The sequence below is a fragment of the Callorhinchus milii genome, unplaced genomic scaffold (genome assembly GCF_018977255.1).
Source record: "Callorhinchus milii isolate IMCB2004 unplaced genomic scaffold, IMCB_Cmil_1.0 Scaffold3, whole genome shotgun sequence".
NCBI classification, from domain to species: domain Eukaryota; kingdom Metazoa; phylum Chordata; class Chondrichthyes; order Chimaeriformes; family Callorhinchidae; genus Callorhinchus; species Callorhinchus milii.
Window position 1 is genome coordinate 63,134,452 of NW_024704744.1, and position 27,791 is coordinate 63,162,242.

General features: G+C 38.5%; 1 protein-coding gene across 1 annotated transcript; it reads right to left on the reverse strand.

The window, feature by feature from the left end:
* Positions 1–1,202: 1,202 nt before the first annotated feature.
* Positions 1,203–27,329, reverse strand: mocs3 (molybdenum cofactor synthesis 3). The gene is made up of 13 exons (XM_007898470.2): positions 27,150–27,329; positions 22,466–22,616; positions 21,537–21,629; positions 20,189–20,309; positions 17,840–17,914; positions 17,640–17,757; positions 16,962–17,070; positions 16,124–16,186; positions 13,994–14,157; positions 12,840–12,887; positions 11,556–11,652; positions 7,990–8,100; positions 1,203–2,671 (listed from the first exon to the last, which is right to left on the reverse strand). Exons 1-13 carry the CDS (start codon positions 27,327–27,329, stop codon positions 2,514–2,516), a joined length of 1,488 nt encoding a protein of 495 aa, XP_007896661.2. The 3' UTR covers positions 1,203–2,513.
* Positions 27,330–27,791: the final 462 nt, after the last annotated feature.

Below are 27,791 nucleotides of genomic sequence, written 5' to 3' on the forward strand. Positions count from 1 at the left end.
ATACTGTAATTTCTTGCCCTAAATTACAAATGTAATTGATGCAAACAGGCAATTCAAGACTATCCAACTCTCTTAACAGTGTAATATAATCAACAGGGATAATTTTCGTATAGATTCAGTTGTTATATCTTGAATCACTTTAAATTTTTGTTACAAAAACATTAGATAGTAATTTGACAATTGTGATTAAACAAAAGACATTGGCAGAACAATTATTGTAATACCGTATTTTTTTTAGTAAATAAAAATACAAGTTAACACATTTAAGAAATAAGATAAAACAAAAATTATAAATTAGATAATAGCAGTTCTCAAATATTGACAATCAGCAATTTACCATTTCTGTATTGGAGTTTTACGTCATACCCACTCTGTGCTGTTATAGCACAAGAGAAAAGTACAACATTGTTTACATTTGAGAACAATCTGCATTAATAATAATCCCTCAAGAAGATAAAACAATAATAAATTGGTCACTTCAAACAACGACTGTTTGTGGGACGCTGCTGTGCGCAATTAGCTGCCGCATTTCTCCCTCAAATATACAGTCAATTCACTTTACAGTCTATTCTGTGAAGCGCTTTGAGGTGTCTAGAAGACATGAAAAGAGCTATATCAAATGCAAGGATTATTATTAGTCTTTGATACAACTTGTGCATGTCTAGAATCAATATAAATTGACATGTGTGGTATACAGGAACAAACTTTGTTTGTTTTAGTCTCAATTTGTTTTATTGAAATCGTTTGGATAGCCTCAAATTCAGACTAAATTGTGTATATTATCTACATTATACACTATAAAACAAAACCGTTCTAAAGATTCATTTTCTTCCTAATACATTATCCTATTTATATCAGAATATTTTCTTGCAGGAGAAACATTATAACTAAGAAATTGTCTCAAACATAATTTGATATGGAAGCAAAGAAGAACCACAAGGAAAATGACCGTTGTGTGTTTTGCCAGAAGATATCCAGTTTTCAGTTCATCAATTATAGAATGAAAGATTAGGGAATGTATTTATTGCCAGGAATGGACATAAGTGGCAATAATATCTTAGAAATAGGCTGGTTGTAGAAAGATATTTTTTCTTTTGACATTTTTTCACATGAAGTTAAACATTTTCTAATTTTAGAACTCAAATATTCAGTTAAACATTATTTAAATTTTGATAATAATCAAAGATTTGGGAGTTCTAAAAACATACGAATACAATATGACAAAAATTGCAATTGATTAAATGTCAAAGGACAGATTACTTGACAGACATGATATTCTCATTGGTAACAGCAAATGTTTTATATTGGGCATCCATTGGATAATTTACCCAAACAAACAAACCTGATGAAATTGTAAATTATCAGGTCTGTTCAATATATGTATCTCACATAATGGGTGTTTAACGTATATTTTTGATTTATACCTTAGGTAAGTGTATTGATTCTGATAGCCAAACTAACTGCCATATCATACGATCAGTCCGTTAGCTCCCACATGATCAAAGGATTGCAATCACCCTCATGAAGTTGTTATTTATCACAATGTGCTGCTGGTTCACATCTTACATTTGCAGTAGATTGTTATTGCTTTTGGAACACCCTAAATAAAAGCTGACATTTTTTGTGTTCTGCATGAAGGGTACTATTGTTGTGATGCCATCCTACTGAAAATATAATTAATTCAGTTTAAAAGGAATTACTTTTTTTTTAAAGTGATTCCAATCTATCCATCCAGATGATTTGAAATTGTGAGCCATCCATGCAAACAAATTATATGCAATCCAATTATTAAGAATGTAAATCATATTCCTTTTATCCATAGATTTCAATACTACAGTAATAGAACCCATGTAGAAGCAGTATTAACTGAGGTGTAGAATCATGAAAGCTTTATTCAATTTCGGCAAAGTTATAAACAAAGACAAATTTTGTTGATACAAGTTCCACTATTGTTAGCATGAGTATTAACTGCTCTGAGCAATATGATGATGATTATGTTCACAGTCTCAACTCTTTTTGCCAGAATTTCTGTATGGTCCATTTGTTTCATTTATTTGTAATGTATCAATTGCCACTTATTGGTCAGTCTTTAGTCCTCATCATAGGTTATTAGTAATTCAGTACCACATGAGTTGGTATGTAACACAAAGTACATAATAAAATAAATTAACCGAATAACCCAAGAGATTTTCCACACAGCTGTATTTAGTTACTAATTGGTTGTGACCTGATCACTGAAAGGCTAAATGCACAATGACACTAGACACCAACAATTGGCATAGATATTACCTGTCCTTAGAATGATTTATTTTCCAACAGAAACATTGTGCAGGTTATTTTTTCTAGCTACAAAGAAACCAATGAGTAGACAAAAAGGATTTCTTCCATTGCATCTGTTCACTTAACAGTAATTAGCTATAGATGGAAAATGTAAAACATTAACAAGTGCTTTTTATGAAAACTTCAGAATTTATGTTCAATGTTTTTTTTCTCTCTCCCCATCTTTATAAAAATCAGTACTGTGGGAAAGTTTTGTCAATCTTACGAGCCCAAGCCATTAGTCCACCCTGGATATCCTTCACAAATAATGTGCCCAGGCCTTTGTCCAATATCTCTTCTAAGATTTTAACAGCCTTCTGGGAATCATTTCCTTGTTTACAGATGACAAACACTGGAATTAGAAAAGCAGGAAATTAGGCTATATTGCACCTCATGGAACAAAAATCTTTTCATGATGAAGTGCTATACAAATAGTATCTCAAGATTTAGCAAAGATCATCTGAAGCAGAACAGAATGTACAGTAGAACCTCCCTAATCCGGTCACTCAAGTAACTGGTCAAAAGTGACTTATTTGGTGAGGTGACCAGATTACTGAAACAGGATTACATAGGATGAACACTGAACAACTATACTTCGCAGTTTCACTAAAATAAGGGCATTGTCACATTTAAAACAGATCTTAGGTTTCTTTATTCAAAGTTTACATGAGAAGTTAAAATCACAGTTGTTTGTACCGCGTTTGTACCGGAGGGCGCTTGTAGTGGCCAGAGTCACTGACCATTGTCCTGAATAGTGAGGTGCCCAGCAGACAGCCTATCTTTTAACATTGACAATGAAAGTGACTGAAAATGTGTTCGTAATTGTGAGGTGGCTGGATTACTGAGGTGACTGCAAACCGTGTTTCTACTGTACTGCTAGGCAGTACAATTTACTGCTTTTCTAACAATACTATTCCATAGCATTGTAATGTTCCCCGATTTTTCCATTAATTCTAAGCCATTTTGTAATTTGATAGTTATATCAAATTTATCCAGATGTCTTGGAGTTGGACTTCCACTCCCCCCCCCCCCCCCCGTCCTCTCACCACCATTCTCATTAGAAAGCCAGGTACGTGAAGGATTCGCATCATTTTGACTGCTGCTGTCCTGCTAACTGGTAGCAAAAGTCAAAAGCTCCAATGCCACGATTATCACAACTGAGAATAGCATTGGGGTAACTGGATTGGTTCTGGCACATCCATATACATTCAATGTGATAAATATCAAACATACTGGCAATTTAGCCTTAATATTGTGTGTTCCAGAGTAGCTTTAGTGGATTGTCCTTTTCCAAAATGCTTCACCTCAATTAATAGCTCCCTCTGGTGGCGAATATAATTAATGATATTGTTTTCTCAGTCGTAAGGACATTGCTCAGATTTGGCAGCAGGCATTATTTTTAAGTAAACTATCCTCAAGAGCTTTATTAATGCTCCTCATGATAGTTTTGATGCTGTGACAAGCATGCCACTTTTCCCCTAAGCCTTACATGAATGTGTTCCATCTAAAGTTTTTTTTCCTTTGAGAACACAATTCGGCATTTTAATTATTCGTCATAAAAAGAAGTGTCAAATTACTGTAAATACATCTCAATGTTAATATATCTGGATATTCTTCTATTATGAAGGCATTCATTACCTAGCAATTTGCCTGCCATCTATCTGAAACCAGAATAGAACTACAAAGGGGACAAAATTGATTGGATTGTTTTTGGTGGTCAGGTTACCAATAACAGCAAGCTGAATTCTATCCCAGTCTACTTCTAATTAAACAGAGGTACTATGTTTAGTATTCAAGATTATGTTATGATGGCATTGTAGTCATGCCGTGAATTCAAAGATAAGGTTACCTGAATTGAAGAATGTAAGATTACATGGAGATCCTTGCAGCTTATACATAACACAATCAGATACTAATCCTTATAGAATAGTCTAAATCTGTATTTGGTACCAGAATGTGTCAACTCATATATAGTGCAGTTAAGGTAAAGGCAAAAATATGTATTATTTATGCAGCAGTTGACGGCAGTAAAGCACCTTTATATAAAAACACTAAAATGAACACTGAGATCTTGGATTTAAGGTCAAACAGCAAACACAAGAGATGCATACAATATCTTGCATTACAGATTCTCTTTAAAAAGAGTGAACGTATTCATACTTAAATAATAATTTAGTAAAAAAGTTAATAAAAAGTTAAACGTTTCAGATATGTTTTGGCTAGCAGCTGAGCCAGGACTGTCAAAGCAAGAGCCTGGGAATGTCCTCCTGATGTGGAAGGAACAACATAAATGTAAATCTGCATTGTATTTATTGGTGAATTGATTTACAAGCCAGTATCAAGGATATTAAGCCTGGAACAATGTAGCTAATACCCAAACATCCATAGAAACAGTAGAGATTGGCTGAATGCAACAAGTGCGCCTGACAAATATGAACTCCTTACAAAGAGCACAAGACTGAACTACATCTCTGTCCAAACAATATGTTTTACTCTTGGTCCCACCACAGTCCATTTGAAGGGAGTTGAGCAGACATCGGCTTTTATCTTGAACAGCACCCGGTTTTAGAGGCACAAAATTATAATCTAAATTATCTCAAGTCAAAATGTTCTTTTAGCATTGTTCTTATGTCAAACAAGTTATTCATAGGCAACTTAATGCAAGTATAAAATTGCACGTGATTACTGCAGTCTGAAAGTAGTATTGTGATATGTAAACAATACTAAAAGAACACCTTGGCAGTGTTCTTTCAGTATTATTTACATATCACATAAAACAAAGTTACAACTAAACCCATTCAATGTTCTGAAAACAGTGCTTGATCTAATCTGAAGCTGCTGAGCCAGCGAATCTCCAGTCAGTCAATCAGTTCTCACACGGTTGAGATTCTCACTGCACCAAATTAGCCACTCAACACTTGGTAGTTTAAGGTTTCCAAAGCATCAAATACTAACATCTGCTGTTGTAAGATACTAGACCGATTATCATTAAAGAGTGTCCTGGGAGAACATTTTGTCACAGGAAATGGGCTAATTTTTCCTAATGAAAGATTCCAACTCTATACAGCTGGTAGCTGATAAACAGTCTCATTCAATTATTTAAACAAGGAAGCAGTTGGATTTATAATAATAATCCTTGCATTTGATATAGTGCCTTATCACATCTTCAAGATCCTCAAAGTACTTCACACAATATACTGTAAAGTGAATTACTGTATACTTTGTGGGTGAAACGTGGCAGCCGATTGAGCACAGTAGTGTCCCACCAAAAGTCCTGGATTGAGTGACTAAATTATCATTATTTATTCTGAAGGGATTATTACCCCCAGGAAAGTGATCCGCCAATTGAATAATAACCGGTTCCTACTTACTGCTAGCGTGTAGAGTAAACAGAGGCATGTAGAGTAATAAAACCCAGGTCTCAAAGCACTTCACAGAATATATTGTAAAGTGGATTGACTGTATATTTTGTGGGCAAAACAATTAAAATTGAAAATGAGTAAGAGACAGTGTGGTCATTTTTTGATGAATTTGAAACAAAGCAATTGAAGCTTAGTAGGCACAGTAGAGAAAATTTTCAAAGGAACAGAAATCTCATTACAGCAGTATTAATATGATAAAAAAATAAAGTTGTGACTGGCTGAGCAAGGGTGAACTTTCCCTTTCCTTCCCCTCATACCTATTGCTCCATGCATCTCCAGACCATTACATACAACCAACCAGCAGTGTTGGAGAGAAATACAAACATACAGAAAGTAGGACCCTCAAAAATGTTTGTAATACTTCTCTAGTAACTAGTTACAGCCCCAGAGGCACAACAGCTATATACCAAAAGCAAGGATTACCCCACCCTTTTGACCAGTGAGCAATACATGAATCTAAAAGCCGGGGGTTGGGGGGTGGAAATCATTTTTAAAAATACATATTTTCGAAACCTAAACATAAACCTCTTTGGTCAAACATGTAATTTTAGGTCTATGCCAACAGATGCATATTTTATGTTTAAGAGGGACATCCCCAGAGTGCCTTAACAGAAAAATTTATTTCAATGCAAAAAAGGCAGATGTTTTTTCCTAGTTTTCCTACATGAGAGGGAAAAGGATGAAATTATACAGCTCTTGGCCCTAACTACAAAGGTATTTCAGGTTCAACCACTCTTGATTGTAAGAACTCTGCCAACTCCATGGCTCATCTTCCTTAGATCTGTCCCAAAATATCTGGCAACATGAAATTGCTATAAAGTTGTTAAACCATCAGAAGGCACTCATGGCTGTGGATGATGAAAAACACATTGCTTGATGCTTCTAGCATGCACTTTTAAAGCAATTGTAAGCAATAACTCAATTTTTGAAGATAAGCAAACTTACAGAATTGTCATCTATAGACTATTTGAATTTTTCTCTTAGATGCAAGGGGGATTTCAGCACCTGGATGAAGGGCTAAAATCCAGTTCAGCACATTTGCAAACACATCTGTAATCATCTTCTATTTTACAAAACGGGACCTTGTAAATGAAACCCTCTGTTGAACTGTTTCTTGGCATCTCACAATGTAACCATAAGACTTTATAAAGCACGATCTGGAAGAACTCTCTTAGTTGGTACATGCTTAAAATGTATGAGTCTGAATTTTAGTGTCTGATTTTCTGTATCTCATTTGGCAATGATATTAAAGTGATTCTTTGCCCAAACCTCAAATTATTTTCTGAATCCTTAAATTTTTAATGATACAATCAAATAAATGAAAAGACAATATATATTTGCCATGTGGACGAAAATGAATCTCTATCCTACTAATTAATTGGACCGACTCTTCATAACTTCTCTCATTGATTTCAGTCCTTAGGGACTAGAACATTGATGCCTCAATCTTCAAACAGAATTATGGCTGGATGAATGTAACTTTGATAATATTATTGTTCGTTACGTGTAAAGGCCCATTTTTTTTGAATGTAGGTATAATATCCATTAATCCCCCCCCCATCCCCATCAGCTCTCAACTCATCCTCTTGATTATCTTACTCGGTTGTAATCCTGTGTACATTAATCATCCTTGCCTTTGGTTTAGCACCTCTTCTAGTCTTTGAGATGTCTCAAAGTGCTTCACTGTAAAGTGTCGTGACTGTAATTTGTATGCAAAACATGCCAAATTTGCAAACAGTAATGTTCCACAAACAGCTATCAAGTGAATGACCAATTTAATTTAGAGGGAATTGTAGGCCAGGATATTGAGGAAACCTCCTTTCTTTTCAAACAGTGCAATGGGATCTTTAACATCAACCTAAACAGAAAGTCTGGACCTCGGTTTAATATTTAGAGGACGGCAAAAGAGGGCTCCCCAGCATTGTACTGTAGTGTCAACCTAGACTGTGAGTTCAAAGTCCTGATGTGGAGACTGAACCCACATTTCATTTTTGCTGTCTGTTTAGCATTTTTTTGAAAAAATGTGTTCATAAATTAATATTTTAATTTTCTATTATTAAAAAACATTTTTTAGAGAAGTTGCCAAACCATATGCTAGAGATGAAGTTGTTTGCTCGGGCACCTTGCATAAGTGATTCTAGCAGAAGTGATGTAGCAGAAACAGGAAGTACAATGATTTTCCACATTAAACATACACAGAGTAAAATCACGTACATCAACAAATATCAATATGCAGTGAGAAAAATACCTGGTAATGTGGCTGAATCACATGCTGCTTCTTTTCTACACATGGTGATGTTACTCTGTAAAAGCTTCATGGAGTCCGCATTCTTTTCCTCTAATTTGGCTAAAGGAACATCTGATGTTATGCATAGGAAAGTCTTCATTCAAAAGCAAGGACATAATTAACACAATAATTATATTTATTTCCCCAGTGCTAGCCAGATTAAAGCAACCAATGCTTAAAGAAAGGTTTTTCAGAAGTTATTTCCATTCATTAGTGAAGTCAGTGACTAGACGACATAGTAATGAGATAGCCACAAGAACAGTAAAAGGAGTACTTAGGAGGAATTTTTTCATGCAGTTGTTTGGATGCAGAATGCCCTGCCAAATAGGGTGGTGGAGGCAGAGTCCCCTGTAGCTTTCAAGAGGGAGGTGGACAGGTATATGAAAGGGACTTGAAGGGGTATGAGGATAAGGTGGGACTCTGGGATTGAATTGATCTCCTTGCTCTGTGAGCCAGTATGGACTTGACAGACCGAATGATCTCCTTTTGCACTGTAGATTTCTGTTTCTACGAGGTGATGCTCCTCCCCCACCCCACACACAAACTAACTTAAGTGAGAAGGTTGAATATATAATATATAATAATCCTTGCATTTGATATAGCACCTTATCACATCTTCACGACATCTCAAAGCGCTTCACAGAATATACTGTAAAGTGAATTGACTGTATATTTTATGGGCGAAACGCAGCAGCCAATTGCGCACAGCAGTGTCCCACAAGTAATCGTGGACTAAAGTGACCAAATTATTTTTATTTATTTTGAAGGAATTATTTCCTCCGGAAAAGCAATCCGCCAATCATCTAACTACCGGGTTCCTACTTACTGCTAGGTAAACAGAGGCGTGTGGAATAAGGAAACTTTCCAAACGTTTCGCTCTGCCCGGGAATTGAACCAAGGTCTCTTGCTTGCGAGCCAAGTGCTCTAACCACTAAGCTACAGGACTCCTTTATAGGAGGATCAAATTTGATGGATTATTTTAAGGACATTGTGAATCATCTAGAAATGCACTGTTTAAAAGAATAGTTTAAGTAGCCCCTTTATATCATTCTCAGTGTCGAATAAAGGGGTTAGGTATCTGAGAGGAAGATTCATAATATTCTGGAGTGGGAGAAGAACCACTGCAGAGGGAGATGGAGAATATCATAAAATTTGAAAGCACATTAGTTTAACATGATGCAATACTAGCTTTAATACTTTGAACTTATTTTATATAAGATCCTTCTAGCCAGCAGAGACTTTCAACTCATTAGTCCTGTATGGAGTCCTGGAGCTCAGTGGTTAGAGCACTCGCAAGCTATAAACCTGGGTTCAATTCCCAGCAGGGCGAAATGTTGGGCAAGTTTCCTTACTCCACACGCCTGTTTATCTAGCAGTTGTTAATCGATTGGTGGATCGCTTTTCCAGGAGTAATAATTCCTACAAAAAAATAATAAATTGTTCATTTCAATCCACGACCGTTTGTGGGACACTGCTGTGTGCAATTGGCTGCCAACACAAAGCATACAATCAAATCACTTTAAAGTATATTCTGTGAAGTGCTTTGAGATATCTCGAAGATGTGATAAGGAGTTATATCAAATGCAAGGATTATTATTATTTTTAAAGTTCCCCTTGAATTCCAGAAAGCATTAGGTGCAGGATGGCAAGGAGTTTAAGCAGCTAAAAATGTGTAGCTTGCCATTCAAAAAACACTGGCTGGCAAGCTTCCTGCTGCTTGTCCAGCTAGGACCACCCTAACCCTGGCTTTCGGGGTTAACAGAAGCTGAGTGGTAAGAATTGCTTCTCCCAGTGACTAGCCTCTCTCTCCAATTCTTGCCGACGAACCAGGTTGGTTGGTCTGTCATCAGCAGTGTTCTGGAGTACTGCAGACTCACCTGGCGGTTTGGCTCGATTCCAACATTTCACTGCCAAACACGTCACCATGGAGTTAGTCCAAGGGGATCCTGCTTATCTCCTCCTCATATTTAAACTGTTGATTGTAGATTCCTTTTATATCCGCCTCACAATGAAAAATTTAGATGCAAGTGGACATATCAGCACTTTATAAGGTGAGGAAGACAATCAACAGGATATTTCCTCACTAACCTGCCCTGTTTCAAGTGACAGATGGGCCTGCTTGTATTTTACAGTATTATTATACTGCATATCACACATTTTACTGTTTGAATACAACAGCTAGGTGGTTAAAATCTGAGGAAAAAAGGCTATCAACCTCTCTACATCATAAGTTTAGCCTCAGTTCATACAGGAGTTATCCTGCAGCTGTTCTTAGGCACACACTGGACATGTAGTGTTAAGACTTTTTTTTTAAATATAGATTTTGGATTTGCTCTAAAATCCAATCTTTTAGACATCAAATTATAAATAACATAGATCATGTAAAACGTAGATCTCTGGAGTCAATTAATTATCTCCTGGACTCGGTTCAGCGGCAGCATAGAACTGTGCCTTATGAGAATTAATTCAGGTCATGTTAACAATTTGGGATGCTTTATCCAGTTTTATGACCAATGGACCATTTATTCGTCAATTGAGCTGTGGTTGAATTCCTGAATTGAAAATTACAACTGGGAACAATCTTACAAAATCTCTTTTGAATGGCCCTTTTAATGCAATGCAAGTTATTTTTATGATTGTTAATTCAGGGGTAATGAAATAGGATGAATATTTTATCCACATGAAAATCAAAAGACTAAGAAGTATGAATATGTACTTGATCGGCTATTTGGGTGATGTACAAGGCCTAAATTTGCAAGATGCAAGAATCTGTTTTTATGTCTCTTATACAAGGGCCAAAAATCTAGATATTTACACTTTATTAAAAACTGTATTAGTCAACAACTTGCATTTATATAGCACCCCTCACACAGGGTAGCGTCCCAGAGCGCTTATGGCATAGTCAAACAAGGCATGCTCTTTAGAAACACATGCTGACCCTCATTGCTGCACTGGACTAGGCTATGCTCAGCCTTCACTATGAGTTCACAATCCCAACATGGATCTTGAATCCAAACCTTCTGAATCAGTAAAAGTGCTTCCAACTGAGGTAGACTGAAAACTCATGATTCTTTTGTCTTTCTGCATCTTTAGCAATCTCCAGATCATTGGCAAGTCTTGATCTCTACTAAAGTCCATATGTTCATTTGGTTTCACTCCTTCCCTTGATCTTTTTATTTATGAATCCGAAGCCAAATAAATTTATTCTGGGGAACAGATTTTACAGGTTATACAAACGAAGGAGTGTGAAGATGTAAACATTTTGTTATCTAGATGTAAACATTTGGTTCGTCAGTCTTCAGGAGGGTAAGTTGAAAACATTACGCTCAATTTATTTCACCCTCACTCGTTTACAAAACTCATTTTTTCCTGAATGCGGGAACCTGTCCTATATTTTCTAGACCTGACCTGTGAAACAGTGTTGGGTCACGATCCTTATGGGAATTAAAATTACAGATATTAACATTTGACCCAAACGCTCAAGTACAAATGGTTAACAAACTAAAATAAACCAACAAAAAAGATACAAATAGAATGAGGCAAGCGGCAAATGTCAACTTCTACTTGTGGCCGAACGTCTACCAGGATGTGAGGGACCACTTGATCCAAAAGTTGTTTATATTCCTGAAGTAATGAAAGGAAAAGTAAGTCACTAATAGCCTATTTTCTGCTGAGCATTAGGATACGTTATAAAGATACTGTCTAATACAGACTGTAGGAAGTAGTAGACTCTAAATATTGGTGTTGCTGAACATTTGCTTTTCTGAACTAACTGCAGGTTAAATCCTTCCTCCAAAGGTTTGTAATCAGTACAACTAGATTGGCATTAAATAATTTAGATTTGAAATATCTGTAATGTTGATTATATTAACATTCCAATGACACCATCAAGAAAGCCTGCAGTCAGCTTGATAAAGCTGTAAACTACTGAAATCATGCAATGGTAGTTTTTATGCCTAACTCTCTTGATAAAGGGAGATCACAATATCATTCTTATCAGGAAAGGCAGCATTTTCTTATGGAATGTTGGTTATCCTATGTGTTCTCAAGCATTCATTGGAAATGAAGCAAGTGTTACATACTGCAGATAATTTGCATGAAACAACATTCGATAAACAATTAATTTGAAATGGGGTGGCATATTTGGATGGGGGGATTATAAACGAGGATGATGTGCTATTTCACATTTATTTGAAATAACAATGAATTAAATTACTAACTACATTGGAGGAACTATTGTTAAAATAATAACATGCATTTTTATTGCACCCTTTACACAGGGTAACGTCTCAGAGAACTTGTGAAAGATATATGGTATTCTGGTTTGGAGTTGCTTGGCTCAGTTTCACGAACACCATTCTCCAATACTACACTTGAAGACACTTAGTGAAAGTTAGCACTGTAGCAGACTTCTGATCTGTTGTTCTAAATGTATTGGGTTTTTTTTCAAAAAAAACTTCATTAAGTAAATTATTTTCTCTACCCATTTCCCCCAAATAGATGTGTGAGGCTGGTGACTCATTTCCAAGTCCTTAATCAATACGACTATTGAACAGAGGATGCTTAGGTGATATACCAGACTGGCCTGGAATGATCCACCCTCTAATTCTTCCCACCTTCAAACTAGCACTTCAGCTTAAGTGAATCTACTACTGTATACAGAAACCTCAGCAAATTTGAGCCTTCATTCTGAGGCAATTCAAATTTATTTAACCATTATACTTTTAGAGATAAATATGACTACAATCTGTAATGCACCTACTAAATAAAACTGCAATACATCTTTGTTATGGAAATAAAATTAAACTTACCTCAACAGTTACTCTTTGTTCTTTTGGTAGTAATTTAAGTGTCCTGCACTGAAATTCCAAAAGGCAAACAGGAGTTATAAAAAACATTACTAAACACATTATATGAGGCCTTCAGTTAAATGATGCAGCAATGTTACCATTTCATCGATTATAGTTTCTTCAAATGTCAGAGGTTCAGTCCCAAACTTGCCAGGGAGGGAGGTTGTTAAAGGTGCAACTGTATTTCGTGTTCTTGTGATAATGATCACATCATATCAAGCTTTCTTGAAAATTGCCTCTCTTCTGTTACATTTTCTGACCATCTTCAGAAAATGTATTATGTATGATTCCCAGCAGGGCAAAACCTTGGGCAAGATTCCTTACTCCACACGCCTGATAATAATCCCTCAAGAAATAAAAAAAAGCAATAAAATTGGTCGCTTCAATCCACGACTGTTTGTGGGACATTGCTGTGCGCATTGGCTGCCGCGTTTCGCCCACAAATATAGTCAAATCATTTTACAGTATATTCTGTGAAGCGTTTTGAGACATAAGAACAGCACTATATCAAATGTAAGGATTATTATTATTATTTTTCTTGGCCTAGTCTATAGTAGGCCAAGAAAGATGGTCAGAATATGTAACAGGAGAGGAAATTTTCGTGAGAGCTTAATTCTATGTACTATTTCTTCACTTTTCTACTCAGTCTATATTAATGGGAATGGTCCCTGAATTAAATGTGAGTGAAAACTAAAATGTTTCCATTGAGATTTCCACAAGAAACTATCAATGTTTTTTTATTTGGTCAGCCAGATGCCTGACATAATGCAGAAACCCATCACCATGCTTAAAAGTATCCAAACCAGATAGTTTGATGCATGTCACCTCCACCATGGACATTTCTATGTCTAGAATGGAATGCTCACTCTCCACCCGGAGGGACAAATCCTGTTTACCCAATTCTAGAGAATATTAGGCGCCGATTGGCAAGAGCTAAGGCAACAGGACCCCAGGGTTTGTTGGGGTAGTGCTGTAGTTTCACCAGCTTGTGTTGTAAGTGTATGTAAAATGGTTCAATGTAGTAAATGGCCGATAAAGTATTGTTTACATGTTGCTCAAAAATACACATTTACAGCTGGAGCCATTTAATGCATACTTATTCTCAGTGCACTGACCTTATCAGTTGCTGCTGAACCACAAAATCTCTCGTAGTTAATCAATTCTTTTATTGTGGGATTGTTACTGCACACTGCACAGGCTGGCTGTTTAGGTCGAAGTTTAATATTGCGGAATCGAGCTTCTAAAGCATCAAACACTAACATCTGTTGGCTGTAAGATGCTGAAGGATTACAGTGAAGGAACCTTCTGGGAAAACATAGTTCTGCCTCAGGAAACATGTTCAGACACAGGATTATACCCACAATTTAAACATATCGTTATTGCTGGGCAATGGTTTCTGTCAAACAAACACGAAGATAAAAATACATAACAAACATGGTCCAAGCATAACTCACTAACATTACCTAGAATAAAAATGTGGTCTGAAACTACTTTAATTTAAAATGGAATGTCACTTAATAAATATACCATAGAACATTTCTAAATTAGCTTTTTGACCACTGGTAACCGAAGGGAATTTTCAGTGCTTTTATCAGCTTTCAGCTCGGATGCAATAACGCTGAGACAAATACTGTTGGAACAATAAAAATATTCTAACGTTACAAAAGGCTTTAATGATTATATTAACCTCATTAATATTAATACTCATTAAGGTTAAACAAACATGAAACACATTGCACTGCTGTTTGTTCTCTCTCCTATTCCCCATCCTGCCTTTTCTTGTACTTGGAGTCCTGTAGCTCAGTGGTTAGACCACTCGCTTTGCAAGTGAGAGACCTGAGTTCAATTCCAGGCAGAGGGCGAAACCTTGGGCAAGTTTCCTTACTCCACACAGAGCCTAATAATAATCCCTCCAAAAACAATAATAAATTGGTCATTTTCAAACTACGACTGTTTGTGGGACATTGCTGTGCGCAATTGGCTGCCGCGTTCGCCCACAAATATAGTCAATTCACTTTACAGTGTGTTCTGTGAAGTGCTTTGGGACGTCCTCCTGACGTGAAAAGCGCTATATCAAATGCAAGGATTATTATTATTATTATTACTTGCACTTTACATTCAAAAATAACTCAATTTCTTTATTTGATGCCTTGTTCTCGTTTACAAAATCGCCAGGACAATTCAGTTATATTTCTTTCTGTGTTACATCCTATAGTCTATTTTGGAGACAAATGTCACATCCACAAATATGGTTGGCTAAAAATGGTCTGTAAAGGCCATATTTTCACAATCATTCATGACTATTGACTAATCAGATGGCGCATTTTTAGGTTACCAAGTAGGTGTTTACCAAGACAGAACTGGCTTTCAATAGGGTCAGGCAGCTCCAGATCAGCTCCCAGACCAGTGAGAAGCACTCCTTTCCAAAATGAATCAAATCATTCCGGTTGCTCATAGCTCCTTTCCAGCATTGTTACTGTCTTGGCCTAATAGAAGAGACTTGAACCGCTAAGGCTCTTCTCATCAGGCTGCCCCTGAAGATTTTTTTTCAATGTTAAATAAGGATGTTACCATAGCCTTTTAATAATCTTTGCATTTGATAGAGCACCTTATCACGTTTTCAAGACGTCTCAAAGTGCTTCACAGGATATACTGTGAAGTGAACTGACTATATCCTTTGATTGGCGAAACTCGGCAGCCAGTTTGCACACAGCATTGTCCCACAAATAGCCATGGAGTGACCAATTTTATTTGGAGGATTTGCTGGCGAGGACACCAGAAGAAATGCCTTTCCTTTTCAAATAGTCTTTTCCAATGTACACTAACAGGAATTATTCTCCCTAGGCTGTCCTTCCCCTTTATGGTGATCAACCGTTGTAATAATACAAAACTACACAAAACGCTGAGAAGAGCCACATGATGGCAGTGTTCTCCTGAAATAATTCTAGTTGGTACTATGATTGCTATTCTTAGCACAATTTGCTTTGAGAATGCTAAATCTTGAAAACTGTAAAAGTAACCAGTACTTCATCCTATTTCAGGTGCCAAGTGGGTATTAAGCGTTGATATAGGCACGATATAAATGTAAAGTTGTATTGTATTGCTTCGAATCCACTGGAAACATCTACAGGAAAATACTTTGTAGTTATCTCAATGTTTCTAAAAGATTTAATTAATTGAGGCGTATATCCTGAAAAGAAAATTATGAACACACATATGCAAATGGCAAGGAAATAAAAAGATACATCCTATTCCAGAAGCAATCTTCAGCACCTCCAAAGCCTGAATGCATCCCATAATTCCTGGTACTGGAACATATAAAAATATATTAAAATCATTGTTCTTAACACAAACTTGATTGTCTCAAACACTATTTACAAATTCTGGACTATGGCTTTTTGACTAAAATAAGCGTACAAGTGATACCCAAAATAAAGGAAGAAATATATGAATCCGTGCACATTCCCAAGTATCCAGTTAGAAAATAGCACAGGCTGGGAGCATGTTCTCATTTGTAGTTTCAGTAAGCAAGAAAATGGAACAGTGAGGGAGAACCGGAACCTACAGGACTGAACAAAATACGCCATAGATATTATAACATGCTTTGTCACTTCTGAATGAGAAGCGATTAAATTAGATTACTTGTACCTGTTGCTGCCATGTTAAATCCTGATGTGTTTAAAAGGAGCTAGCAAGCCATTGTGCAAGGCTGAGAACAGAATAAATAAACCTACTTCTGACCACAGGAAGCTTTTACAGATTGAGACATTGCAACGTTTGCATCCTGCTGGTCAAGATTATTTTTACATCTTTAGAATTGCAGCCTATGTTTGTATAATGCAACAACAGCAAAGGAATTAAGTTTGACTCTTTTTACCATTAGCCTTTTCAATGAACCATCCATCAGCAGGAATAAAAACGTTCATATCATACTTTTATCAAATTGTGTTTTAAGACTTGAATTTCAGATCAATGACAACTATACAGAATACACATAATGAAAGTCAACAGTAACAACTTGCATTTATGTAGCATTCTTCACATAGGATAGTGTCTTTGAAAAGTTATGGAATGAAGACTTACCAACACCCAGTACTCCTCCATCTGCACAGTTAGTTACAGTTTCAGCTGGAGGTGGTTTTGGGTAGAGACATCTATAGCATGGACCACCATTGTAATTATATACCGTGAGCTGAAATAGTTAAATCATACACAAATGTATACTTAGCTAATAGACAAATATCCAAAATCTGGAAAAAAAACAGTAGTACAGTAAACCCCCAGCTTAGCGTACTCCAGGTATCCGGAATTCATACCTAACCGGACCGAGCCCGAAACAGGAAACATTTTTAAAAAATTCTGGGGCCGCTCCCACCAGGTCACTTTCCTAGCACGCACCCCTACCTAACCATGATTGCTGGCTTTTGTGGCCAGGGATAATCACTTTGACTCAGTTTGAATGCTGTGGCTCTACTTTCTGTTCACGGATTTTAAACAATTACAATGCAAAGTGCTTCACACGATATACTGTAAACTAGTTTGACTTAAGTTTTGTTGGCAATACACGACATAGCATTTACAAATTATTTCTCTCTCCTTTAATTACTCACCAAAGTATTTGCTGCTAAAAAATAAAATAATACTAATAATTCTTGCATTTTATACAGCGTATCTTATTTTATGAACCCAACAAATGTGTTAAAACTGGGCGTGTATTATTTATTTTACTAAATATCTTGAGTTTTATTTTATTTTCATTACCTGTCCTTCAAACCTCAGAGCACTAGCTGAAACCAGCGGCTTCCCACTCAGTACACAAGTGTCATTGACAAGAAAACGGGTGGGTACGTTGTCAGAACAATCTACTATAATGTCATATATAGAGAAAAAGAGTTAAGAAACATGTTGGCTTTTAACAAAAATATGGATCTACCACACAAAATAATACAGAAAAAGGATACTGTTGAATAAGCTGAATTGCATTCTTGTAATTCAATTGAAAGTGGTAAGGTATGCATTCAACCTTTGAATTCAACCTGTAGAACAGAAAAGATAGTGTAAAATAAATTAAAGCTATGACATTTTATAACTTGCTTTTTATCTTCTAATCTTTCAATATTAATAATGCTATCTATGCCTATAACAATAATTGTATAAAGGGTAAAGTGTTGCTGCACAACTCTCAGTGCCTGGCACTGAACCTTGGAGTAGTTTCACTCATTCAATTCCAGAATTTCTGATTTCAGACGCGAGGTCATTGAAAGTTGATTAAGCATAGACTTAATACTTTCCCACATGATCAGGTAAGACACAACAGTCTTTCAAATGTTGTGAAGAACATGTTATGTTCACAGCAGCAAAGACCTGGGAGCAAGTTTGCCCTCACAGCCAAGACACAATCTTGAGATTGGAAAACAAAAGAGAAGTTGGAAACTGAAAATTAAAGAATGCAGTAGATTAGTACATTGTACTTCAATTTCTAGGGCATGGAATTGAATGCAGCGTAAACCTTCCACTTCCAATGACAACCTGAGCAATTCTAGTGTACCAGTTACACAAGCAGCCCTCTGGCCAGCAGGCATTTTCTAGGGTTTTAAATTTGTCCCATAATTTGAAGCACTGGCTTCCATTAAAATTAACAACTTTCAGGGTCTGGCATTGCACCTTGGAGTAGTTTCACTCATTCAATTCCAGAATTTGAATAAATCACATCATCACAGGAGTTCAGAACCAAATAGAAATCCCAAATTGCTGGTCAACATGTGGGAAAAAATTACACAACTAGAAGAAACATAAAAAGGTACAAAATTCCGTACTTTTTCTTTATTGAAAAGGAATTGGAGTACAATATTGACCTTTACAATAATAATCTTTGCATTTGATATAGCAACTTATCACATTATTTAGACGTCTCAAAAAGCTTCAAAGGATGTATTGCATTCTGAGATGCGATCTATGTGAAGAGCGCTATCTAAACACAAGTAGTTGTTGATGTTATTGTACTATAGAGTGATTGTGTGCATTTTGTGGGTAAACATAATAATAATCCATGCATTTGATATAGCGCCTTATCACGTCGTTCAGACATCTCAAAGCGTTTCATAGAATATACTGCAGTGAATTTTACATGGTATTAAAATAATGTGTTTTTCTTTCTTACTTTCTTTTTCTCTTTCTTAACATGGCAACCAATATACGCACAGTAATGTCCCACAGACACCCATGGTGACCATTTGATTTGGGGGGATTGTTGGTCAGGACACCGGGGAAAATTCTATTCTCTTTTCAAATGATGCCATGAGGTATTTAACATTCATCTTGACAGGCAACTAGACCTCTGTTTAATGTCTCTTTCAAAGGACACACACTCGGCACAGCACTGCAGTGCCATTTAGGTTCCAAGTCACAAGGTGCAACTTGAAAACACAGAAGCAACAGTGCTACCAAGTGAACCAGGCTGACCCAAACAATACAATATAATTTACATTATATGGTGCCACGTTGGGAGGACGCCTCAAAGCGCTTTAAACTGTTGGCTGCGTACCCAAGCTGGAGTTGGGAGACAAAGGAGGTGGGAGGGTAAAGGTGACTGAATGCACAGTCAAAGAGGGATTTCTTGACTTTTGTATAGAAGACATTCCTCCAAGACTTTTAATCTCCTTTAAAGGACAGTGTGATATTGAACAATTTTGTCATTACAGAACCAAGCTGGGGAGGATTCTTAATAATGGTTTCCCACTTCACAGTTGTATTTGCAGTCCTGTAGCCTTGTGGTTTGAGCACTCGCTTCGCAAGCGAGAGACCTGGGTTTGATTCCCAGCAGGGCGAAACCTTGGGCAAGTTTCCTTACTCCACACGCCTGATAATAGTCCCTCAAGAAAAAAATAAATATAATAAATTGGTCACTTCAATCCACGACCGTTTGTGGGACACTGCTGTGCGCAATCGGCTGCCGCGTTTCACCCACAAATATACAGTCAATTCACTTTACAGTATATTCTATGAAGCGCTTTGAGAATTCTTGAAGACATGAATAGCACTATATCAACTGCAAGGATTATTATTATTATATTATTGTTATTTATGTGCCTGAGTGAAACTAACTTTTCCACTGAGTAGGAGAATATCATTAATTAAATGTTGCTTTTCCAGTATCAGTACATCTCACTAATCAAGGCACCCTTTTAGATTGTTTTTCTCCTGTAATATTGACTGTACACAAGTTTCACTAAAGCAGGCAATTCTGCAGTCATGGTTCTAGGATGAGAGGGGCTGGCACGCCGGGGAGAGATAAAGGATGGCATACTTACCGATTTATTGTGACTGCTGCAGATAATGCTTTCTGCACACCCACTCTATCTTCTCCATGGAGGACCTGCCTCTGTAGGTTACTAAGCTCAACTTCATCCCAATCAAGTAAGCCCAATCGACCTGCAATGATATTGACACATTGAAACACATTACCAAAAAATGTACTGCATACATTTCCCACATACCTTCATAGTTCACTTTATGTCAACATGCTGCTCTACAAGTTTTGGATGTAGCAGACCCAATAGTAGAAAAGATACTTAATATTTTGCCAATTAAAACTAGATCAGAGGCACAAGAATGTAAATCTAGAAAAGATATAAATGCAGGATGTCTCAATGCCAAATTCCAAAATGTACTGAAGAAGGTTACTGCAAGATGTTGTTAGGTTGAAACATTCTTGGACTTCTTGGATATGAATTCAAACCCAATCTAGTTATTCGTACAAAATGTCCAGAACCTAAAAACAAATTAAATATCATGGCTCATGAAGGTCAAAGGACTGGTGTGGAAAATAAGAAAATATGGAAATGGAATACAAGGGAAATAAACATTAGGAGGAGTCGCAAAGCATTTCATATAGCTGGCTGCGTACCCAAGATGGGAGGCGGGGAGGGGAAAGGGTGCTGAGGAAGGGGGAAAAGACGACCAAAAGTAGTCATAAATAAGTTGTAAGATGGTTTCGAAGGTGGGAGGCAGCGGCGGGGTGGAGGAACTCTAGAATGGAGTTCCAGAGAGCAAGGGCAGAATGGCTGAAAGCTCTCCCACTAATGGTGGAGTGGATCAGGCTGGGGACACAAAGCAGACAATGTTTGCTGAGGGATTTAGAGGGATTTGAATTCAAGGTTAAGGATCTCAAATTTAGTCCAATGGGGAATGAGGAGCCAAGCGGCGAAGGCAACGGAAAATGACACAAGCCTGGGACTGAAGAGGACACTGGCTACAGAGTTCTGGATGGTTTGAAGCTTGTGTAGGAAGAAGCTGGGAAGTCCGGTGACTAGGACATTGGAATAATCAAGCCTGAACATGATGAAGACATGAATGCGGGTCTCAGCAGCCCCAGGGAAGATGGAGTGGCAGAGATAGACAATGCGGTAGAGATGAGGGAAAGCTGAGCAAGTATGACACAGGATGCGACACATTTGGGTGTCAAACAAGACACCAAGATCCTGCACCGACCGTGTGTGATGGAATGAGAATCCGCGCAGGACGATGTGGGCAGAGCCTGAGCTGATGGGAACCAAGAAGAGCCTCAGTATTGTTTAATGACGAAAGTTAAAGCTCATCCGGGATTTAATGCCTGTCAGGTAATTGGACAGAACAGCCTGCAGTAGCTAAATATCTTACCAATGCCTGCAGCAGCTAAGTACTGTGCAGCTGGACAACCTAGCCCTCCACATCCCACTATCAAAACAGCTTTCTTGGACAGGTTGAGTTGACCTAGAAACATAAAAAAATAAAAATAATCAGTTTGAAAAACTAAATCTTAAACACTGAAAAACACTTCAAATCACAGAACAGATAGAGAGGTGTGTACCTAGCATTGGTAAGGTAAACACACTATTCTTATACTAAGACGATGGCGCCAGTAAAATTCACAAATTTTAAGTGCACACAGAAATAAAAGTCCTTCCTTAAAAAGAACACAATCTGTACTTTAAAAAAAAAGGTTGTTCCTATCGGATATCAATCGATAAAAAGAACTCATTAAATGTTACCTCATCATTTGTATTCTAAGATTGTTAGTATTTTATATTTAAAGTGCACCATATTGTAGAAAGAAATTACAGTAATGTATATCATACAGATGAGGAATAACATAAATCAGAGGGGATCCACCTTTTGGCTACTGAGGGCTGGATTCCCTATTCGAGAAATGTCCGCAGGCCGTATAAGCAATATTTTTGCGTTTCCTTTCCAGAATCATAACATTTACACAGCACCTTTTTCATATCGGAAGCACGTCTCGAAGCGTTCAACACTGCCAGCTGGGTAACTGAGCTGGGGATGGGAGCTGAAGGAGGTGGGATAGAGAGGGAAAAATGTGACCAAAAGCGTGGTCAAAGAGTTAGGTCTTGATGTGCCTTGAAAGAGGGAAGGGAGAGAGCACGTCAGAGGGACTATGGGAATTGAGCTTCACAGAACAGGGGTAAAATGGTGATGTTAGGGCAGGTGGGATGAGGAGACCTGAAGCAAGCCGGTGTTTGCTGGGCCAAGGGAACTTCATAATGAAATATTTAATCTTACAATTTAAATGTATTCTAAAACTGTAGTACCTTTGACTCCTAGTTCTGGAAGGACAAGCTGCCTGCTGTATCTCATTATTTCTTCTTGAGAGAGAGATGATTTTTCTCTCAACGAAGCAACCTTCGTTACTTGTGTAGCTAAAGACATGTTTCTGGGTTCAGCAAAGGTACAACACGATTTCTGAAAAGCAATCAAATTTTTACCAAGCAGCAATAGGAAAACAAGTCCACGAGCCCTGGCACCTGAGCTCAGCAGTCTTAATACCTACAACACAAACTACATTTCAACACAATTAAAATGATGGAAACATTTCTAAGTGCATCTATCAGTTAGTGATACACTGAAGTATCCCGGCCCCCAGACAAAATTGTTCATGGCTGCTTGTGGGACATTTCCATGCACAAATTAGCTGCAAAACTACAAAACTAGTCACTGCACGTTACAGTAAATCACGTGAAGCACTTTGAGAAGTTCTCCTGGCATTAAAAGCACTATATCAAATGCAAGATTATTATTTTGATATAGGTACCCTTAAAAAGCATTCCAGAGAATAAAAAGATGCAAAAGACTTTAATCTTTAAAAAGGATGCTGATCAACGCTCAATTCTAAGTATTTCTTCTTTAAAAGAAGTATTCTTCCAAGTGCTGTGTTGTTTCATTAAACAGGTCTTTTGGCATACAAATATTCCCAAGGTCAGCCTCAGAGTACTGATAATAAAGCAAGGATTCTCTGGTGCCCACTGACCTACAATCAGATCAGGAGGCAGGATATTCTATTATCAAAATATTCTCCTATCCATTTAGGCAATTTGTTTAATTTCATACATTTTCAAATTTATGCCCTTTTTCGTTTTTTTTTAATTTCTAAGAAAAGGCCTGGAAGCTGTGTTTAAGCACTCCAGAGAAAGAACATCCCTATGGAATCTTCCTAACAAGACATAATAGTGGGGTCTGTTATGTCAATTGATTAAATCACATATAAATGTATTTGTACTGTACTATGCGCATGATTTACACAACTTATAACAACACTTGCATTTGGTGCACCACTTTATCAGATTATTGAGAGGTCTCAAAGCGCTTCACAAGATGTTATTGTGAAGTGTAGTGACAGTGTGCACTCTGCAGGCAAACTCATTCACATCATGGCTGGTTGTGGGCCCTCCGCACACAGCAATGGACCACAAACAGCCATGAAGTCGATGACCAATTTTATCTGGGGGATTGTTGGCTTGGACACCGGGAGAGCCTCCCTAATTGATATAGTAGACCTCAATAAAAATATACCGGCTTCCTTGAATAATGGGATGGGTAAATGCCGACTTCTCAAGTAGAATAGGAGATTAAACCTGCTATTTTTTTTATTTATTAGCTTTTTATTGGCTACTTGCAGTGTAGCTCCGGGACGCTAACCCACACGAAGGGTGCTATATAAATCCAAGTTATTCTTCTTATTTTGAAAAAGGGAAGCAGATAGTACTGCCAATCCATATTATACCTTAAATCAGCACACTGTCAAGACACCACTCCTAATATTCTCCAAAATTAGGTAAACAGGAATCAGCCCTCCAGGTAAGGGTCCGCATTCCATTCAACAACACCAACTTGTACTTATATAGCGCCTCCACGCAGGGTAGAGTCTCAGAGACAATCCTGGCAAAAAGCACGGTTTGGCAGCTTTTCTCAAGGGAATGCAGCCTAATTACTGATCTCAACTGGTTCTGTAGAGAAATTCAAGGTCAAGTAAAACATATCAAACTCTTGTATCCATTGTTGGAGCCTGAGAAGCTCTGGGCGTAGTGAGAGCACTCTCAGCTCGGAGTCACTTGTGGGTTCAAGCCCCATGTCAGGATTTTGATCTCACACAGTGAGATCTCTCAAATGATCTCTCAAGTGCGGTGCTGGAAGTCATCGTGACTTGTACTGTATTTTGTGTATTTATATACAGTGTGCATATATGTATTGACTCCCGATATATGCATCCATATGACATCTTACATGTAGAATGTGCATTTCTGTGTGTAATAATGTGATTGTATGTGTGTATACAGTGTGTAGTAATGTAAATATATATTGCATGTGTGTATACTGTGTAGTTATGTAAATGTACACGGTGTATGTATATATTTTGTGTAGTAATGTAAAGCGATATTGTGTGTGTATACTGTGTACTAATGTAAATGTATATTGTGTATATACTATGTGTAATAATGTAAATGTACATTGTACGTATATTGTGCATTGATATGAAGGTGTATACATAATGTGTCTAACTGTATACACAGTATGTACTAATGTAAATGGGAATTGTGTGTGTATATACTGTGTGCAGTAATGTAAATGTGTATATATACTCTGTAACTGTATATACTGTGTGTAAACATGTACATATACTGTGTGCAAACTCTCTGCTTGTCAGCCTCCCCAACTCCTCCCTCCATAGGCTGCCGATCATCCAGAACTCTGCAACCGGTGTCCATTCCCACACTAGGCTCTGTGACCCTATCACCCGCCATACTCACCCAACTCCACTGGTTCCCATCACACCGAGGATACAGTTCAAGATCCTGGTCTTCACCTTCAAAGCCCTCCATGGCCTCACTCCGCCCTACCTCTGCCACCAGCTAACCCCTACAAAACCTGTCCGCTGCCTCCGCTCAGCAGGCTCCGCATTGCTTCATGTCCCCCAGCTCGCCTGCCATTGGTGATGCAGAGTTGTATATACACTGTGTGTAGTGATGGAGAGGTGTATACACACCGTGTCTAGTGATGGAGGTGTATACACACCGTGTGTAGTGATGGAGAGGTGTATACACTGTGTGTCGTGATGGAGAGGGGTATACACTGTGTGTAGTGATGGAGAGGTATATACACTGTGTGTAGTGATGGAGAGGGGTATACACTGTGTGTAGTGATGGAGAGGGGTATACACTGTATGTAGTGATGGAGAGGGGTATATGCACTGTGTGTAGTGATGGAGAGGGGTATACGCTGTGTGTAGTGATGGAGAGGGGTATATGCACTGTGTGTAGTGATGGAGAGGGGTATACACTGTGTGTAGTGATGGAGAGGTATATACACTGTGTGTAGTGATGGAGAGGGGTATATACTGTGTGTAGTGATGGAGAGAGGTATATGCACTGTGTGTAGTGATGGAGAGGGGTATATGCACTGTGTGTAGTGATGGAGAGGGGTATATACTGTGTGTAGTGATGGAGAGGGGTATATACTGTGTGTAGTGATGGAGAGGGGTATACACTGTGTGTAGTGATGGAGAGGGGTATACACTGTGTGTAGTGATGGAGAGGGGTATATACTGTGTGTAGTGATGGAGAGAGGTATATGCACTGTGTGTAGTGATGGAGAGGGGTATATGCACTGTGTGTAGTGATGGAGAGGGGTATATACTGTGTGTAGTGATGGAGAGGGGTATACACTGTGTGTAGTGATGGAGAGGGGTATACACTGTGTGTAGTGATGGAGAGGGGTATACACTGTGTGTAGTGATGGAGAGGGGTATACACTGTGTGTAGTGATGGAGAGGGGTATATACTGTGTGTAGTGATGGAGAGGGGTATACACTGTGTGTAGTGATGGAGAGGGGTATACACTGTGTGTAGTGATGGAGAGGGGTATACGCTGTGTGTAGTGATGGAGAGGGGTATACGTTGTGTGTAGTGATGGAGAGAGGTATATACACTGTGTGTAGTGATGGAGAGGTGTATACACTGTGTGTAGTGATGGAGAGGGGTATACACTGTGTGTAGTGATGGAGAGAGGTATATACACTGTGTGTAGTGATGGAGAGGGGTATACACTGTGTGTAGTGATGGAGAGGGGTATACACTGTGTGTAGTGATGGAGAGGGGTATACACTGTGTGTAGTGATGGAGAGGGGTATACACTGTGTGTAGTGATGGAGAGGGGTATATACACTGTGTGTAGTGATGGAGAGGGGTATACACTGTGTGTAGTGATGGAGAGGGGTATACACTGTGTGTAGTGATGGAGAGGGGTATACACTGTGTGTAGTGATGGAGAGGGGTATACACTGTGTGTAGTGATGGAGAGGGGTATACACTGTGTGTAGTGATGGAGAGGGTATATACACTGTGTGTAGTGATGGAGAGGGGTATACACTGTGTGTAGTGATGGAGAGGGGTATACACTGTGTGTAGTGATGGAGAGGGGTATACACTGTGTGTAGTGATGGAGAGGGGTATACGCTGTGTGTAGTGATGGAGAGGGGTATACACTGTGTGTAGTGATGGAGAGGGGTATACACTGTGTGTAGTGATGGAGAGGTATATACACTGTGTGTAGTGATGGAGAGGGGTATACACTGTGTGTAGTGATGGAGAGGGGTATACGTTGTGTGTAGTGATGGAGAGAGGTATATATACTGTGTGTAGTGATGGAGAGGGGTATACACTGTGTGTAGTGATGGAGAGGGGTATACACTGTGTGTAGTGATGGAGAGGGGTATACGCTGTGTGTAGTGATGGAGAGGGGTATACACTGTGTGTAGTGATGGAGAGGGGTATACACTGTGTGTAGTGATGGAGAGGGTATACACTGTGTGTAGTGATGGAGAGGGGTATATACTGTGTGTAGTGATGGAGAGGGGTATACACTGTGTGTAGTGATGGAGAGAGGTATATACACTGTGTGTAGTGATGGAGAGGGGTATATGTGGGGGGCGGGGCCCGGTACCTGCTGCAGCTGCTCCATCGCGGCTCTGAGCCCCGCCACCTCCGCCTCCTTGTCGCGCAGCTCCTGCCGCAGCCTTGCCATCTCCCTCTGACTCTCCGCCGCCTCCATAACCCCTTCAAACCGCCAACCGACACTCCACGTGCCCCGAGCACGGCCGCAGGACACGACAGGAAGTGACATCAGCAGACGGCTGTCTGTCTGACGGTGTGACCTGACGTCGCCACTGGCGGAAGCTCCTTTACTAAAATGGCCGCCACATTATTGCCCCTTTAGTAAGATGGCTGCCACACTGCTTCCTTTGCTAAGATGGCCGCCGCACTGCTTCTCTTTTGTTTTGGTCAGCCTGGTACCAGTTATTTGCCAGTTGTCACACCAAGCCTTCAGACCCACTGTTGTAGATATACAAAGCCAACAGAGTGGGTCAGACATAGGAACAAGTGAACCTAATTAATTGCATGAGGCCCAATTGAAATATTAATATTTTAAGCATGGGGCGTGTGCCTGAGCTGCAGACAGGAAGATGGTCGCAATGCTCTCGTGTATTGCCAGGAAGCTTGCAGAGAGTTTATGGTACCAACCATCTACCCAGGGATGGCTCAAACCTATGCTTATCCCTATCTCTGCAATCTCGTCCAGCCATAT

Excerpts from the sequence above, each read along its gene's own strand:
- mocs3 (XM_007898470.2), bottom strand. The coding sequence starts at position 27,329 with ATGTCACTTCCTGTCGTGTCCTGCGGCCGTGCTCGGGGCACGTGGAGT. Across the intron at positions 22,617-27,149 it reads CGATGGAGCAGCTGCAGCAG|AAATCGTGTTGTACCTTTGC; the intron begins GTACCGGGCCCC and ends ATTGCTTTTCAG. Across the intron at positions 21,630-22,465 it reads TCCAGAACTAGGAGTCAAAG|GTCAACTCAACCTGTCCAAG; the intron begins GTACTACAGTTT and ends TTATGTTTCTAG.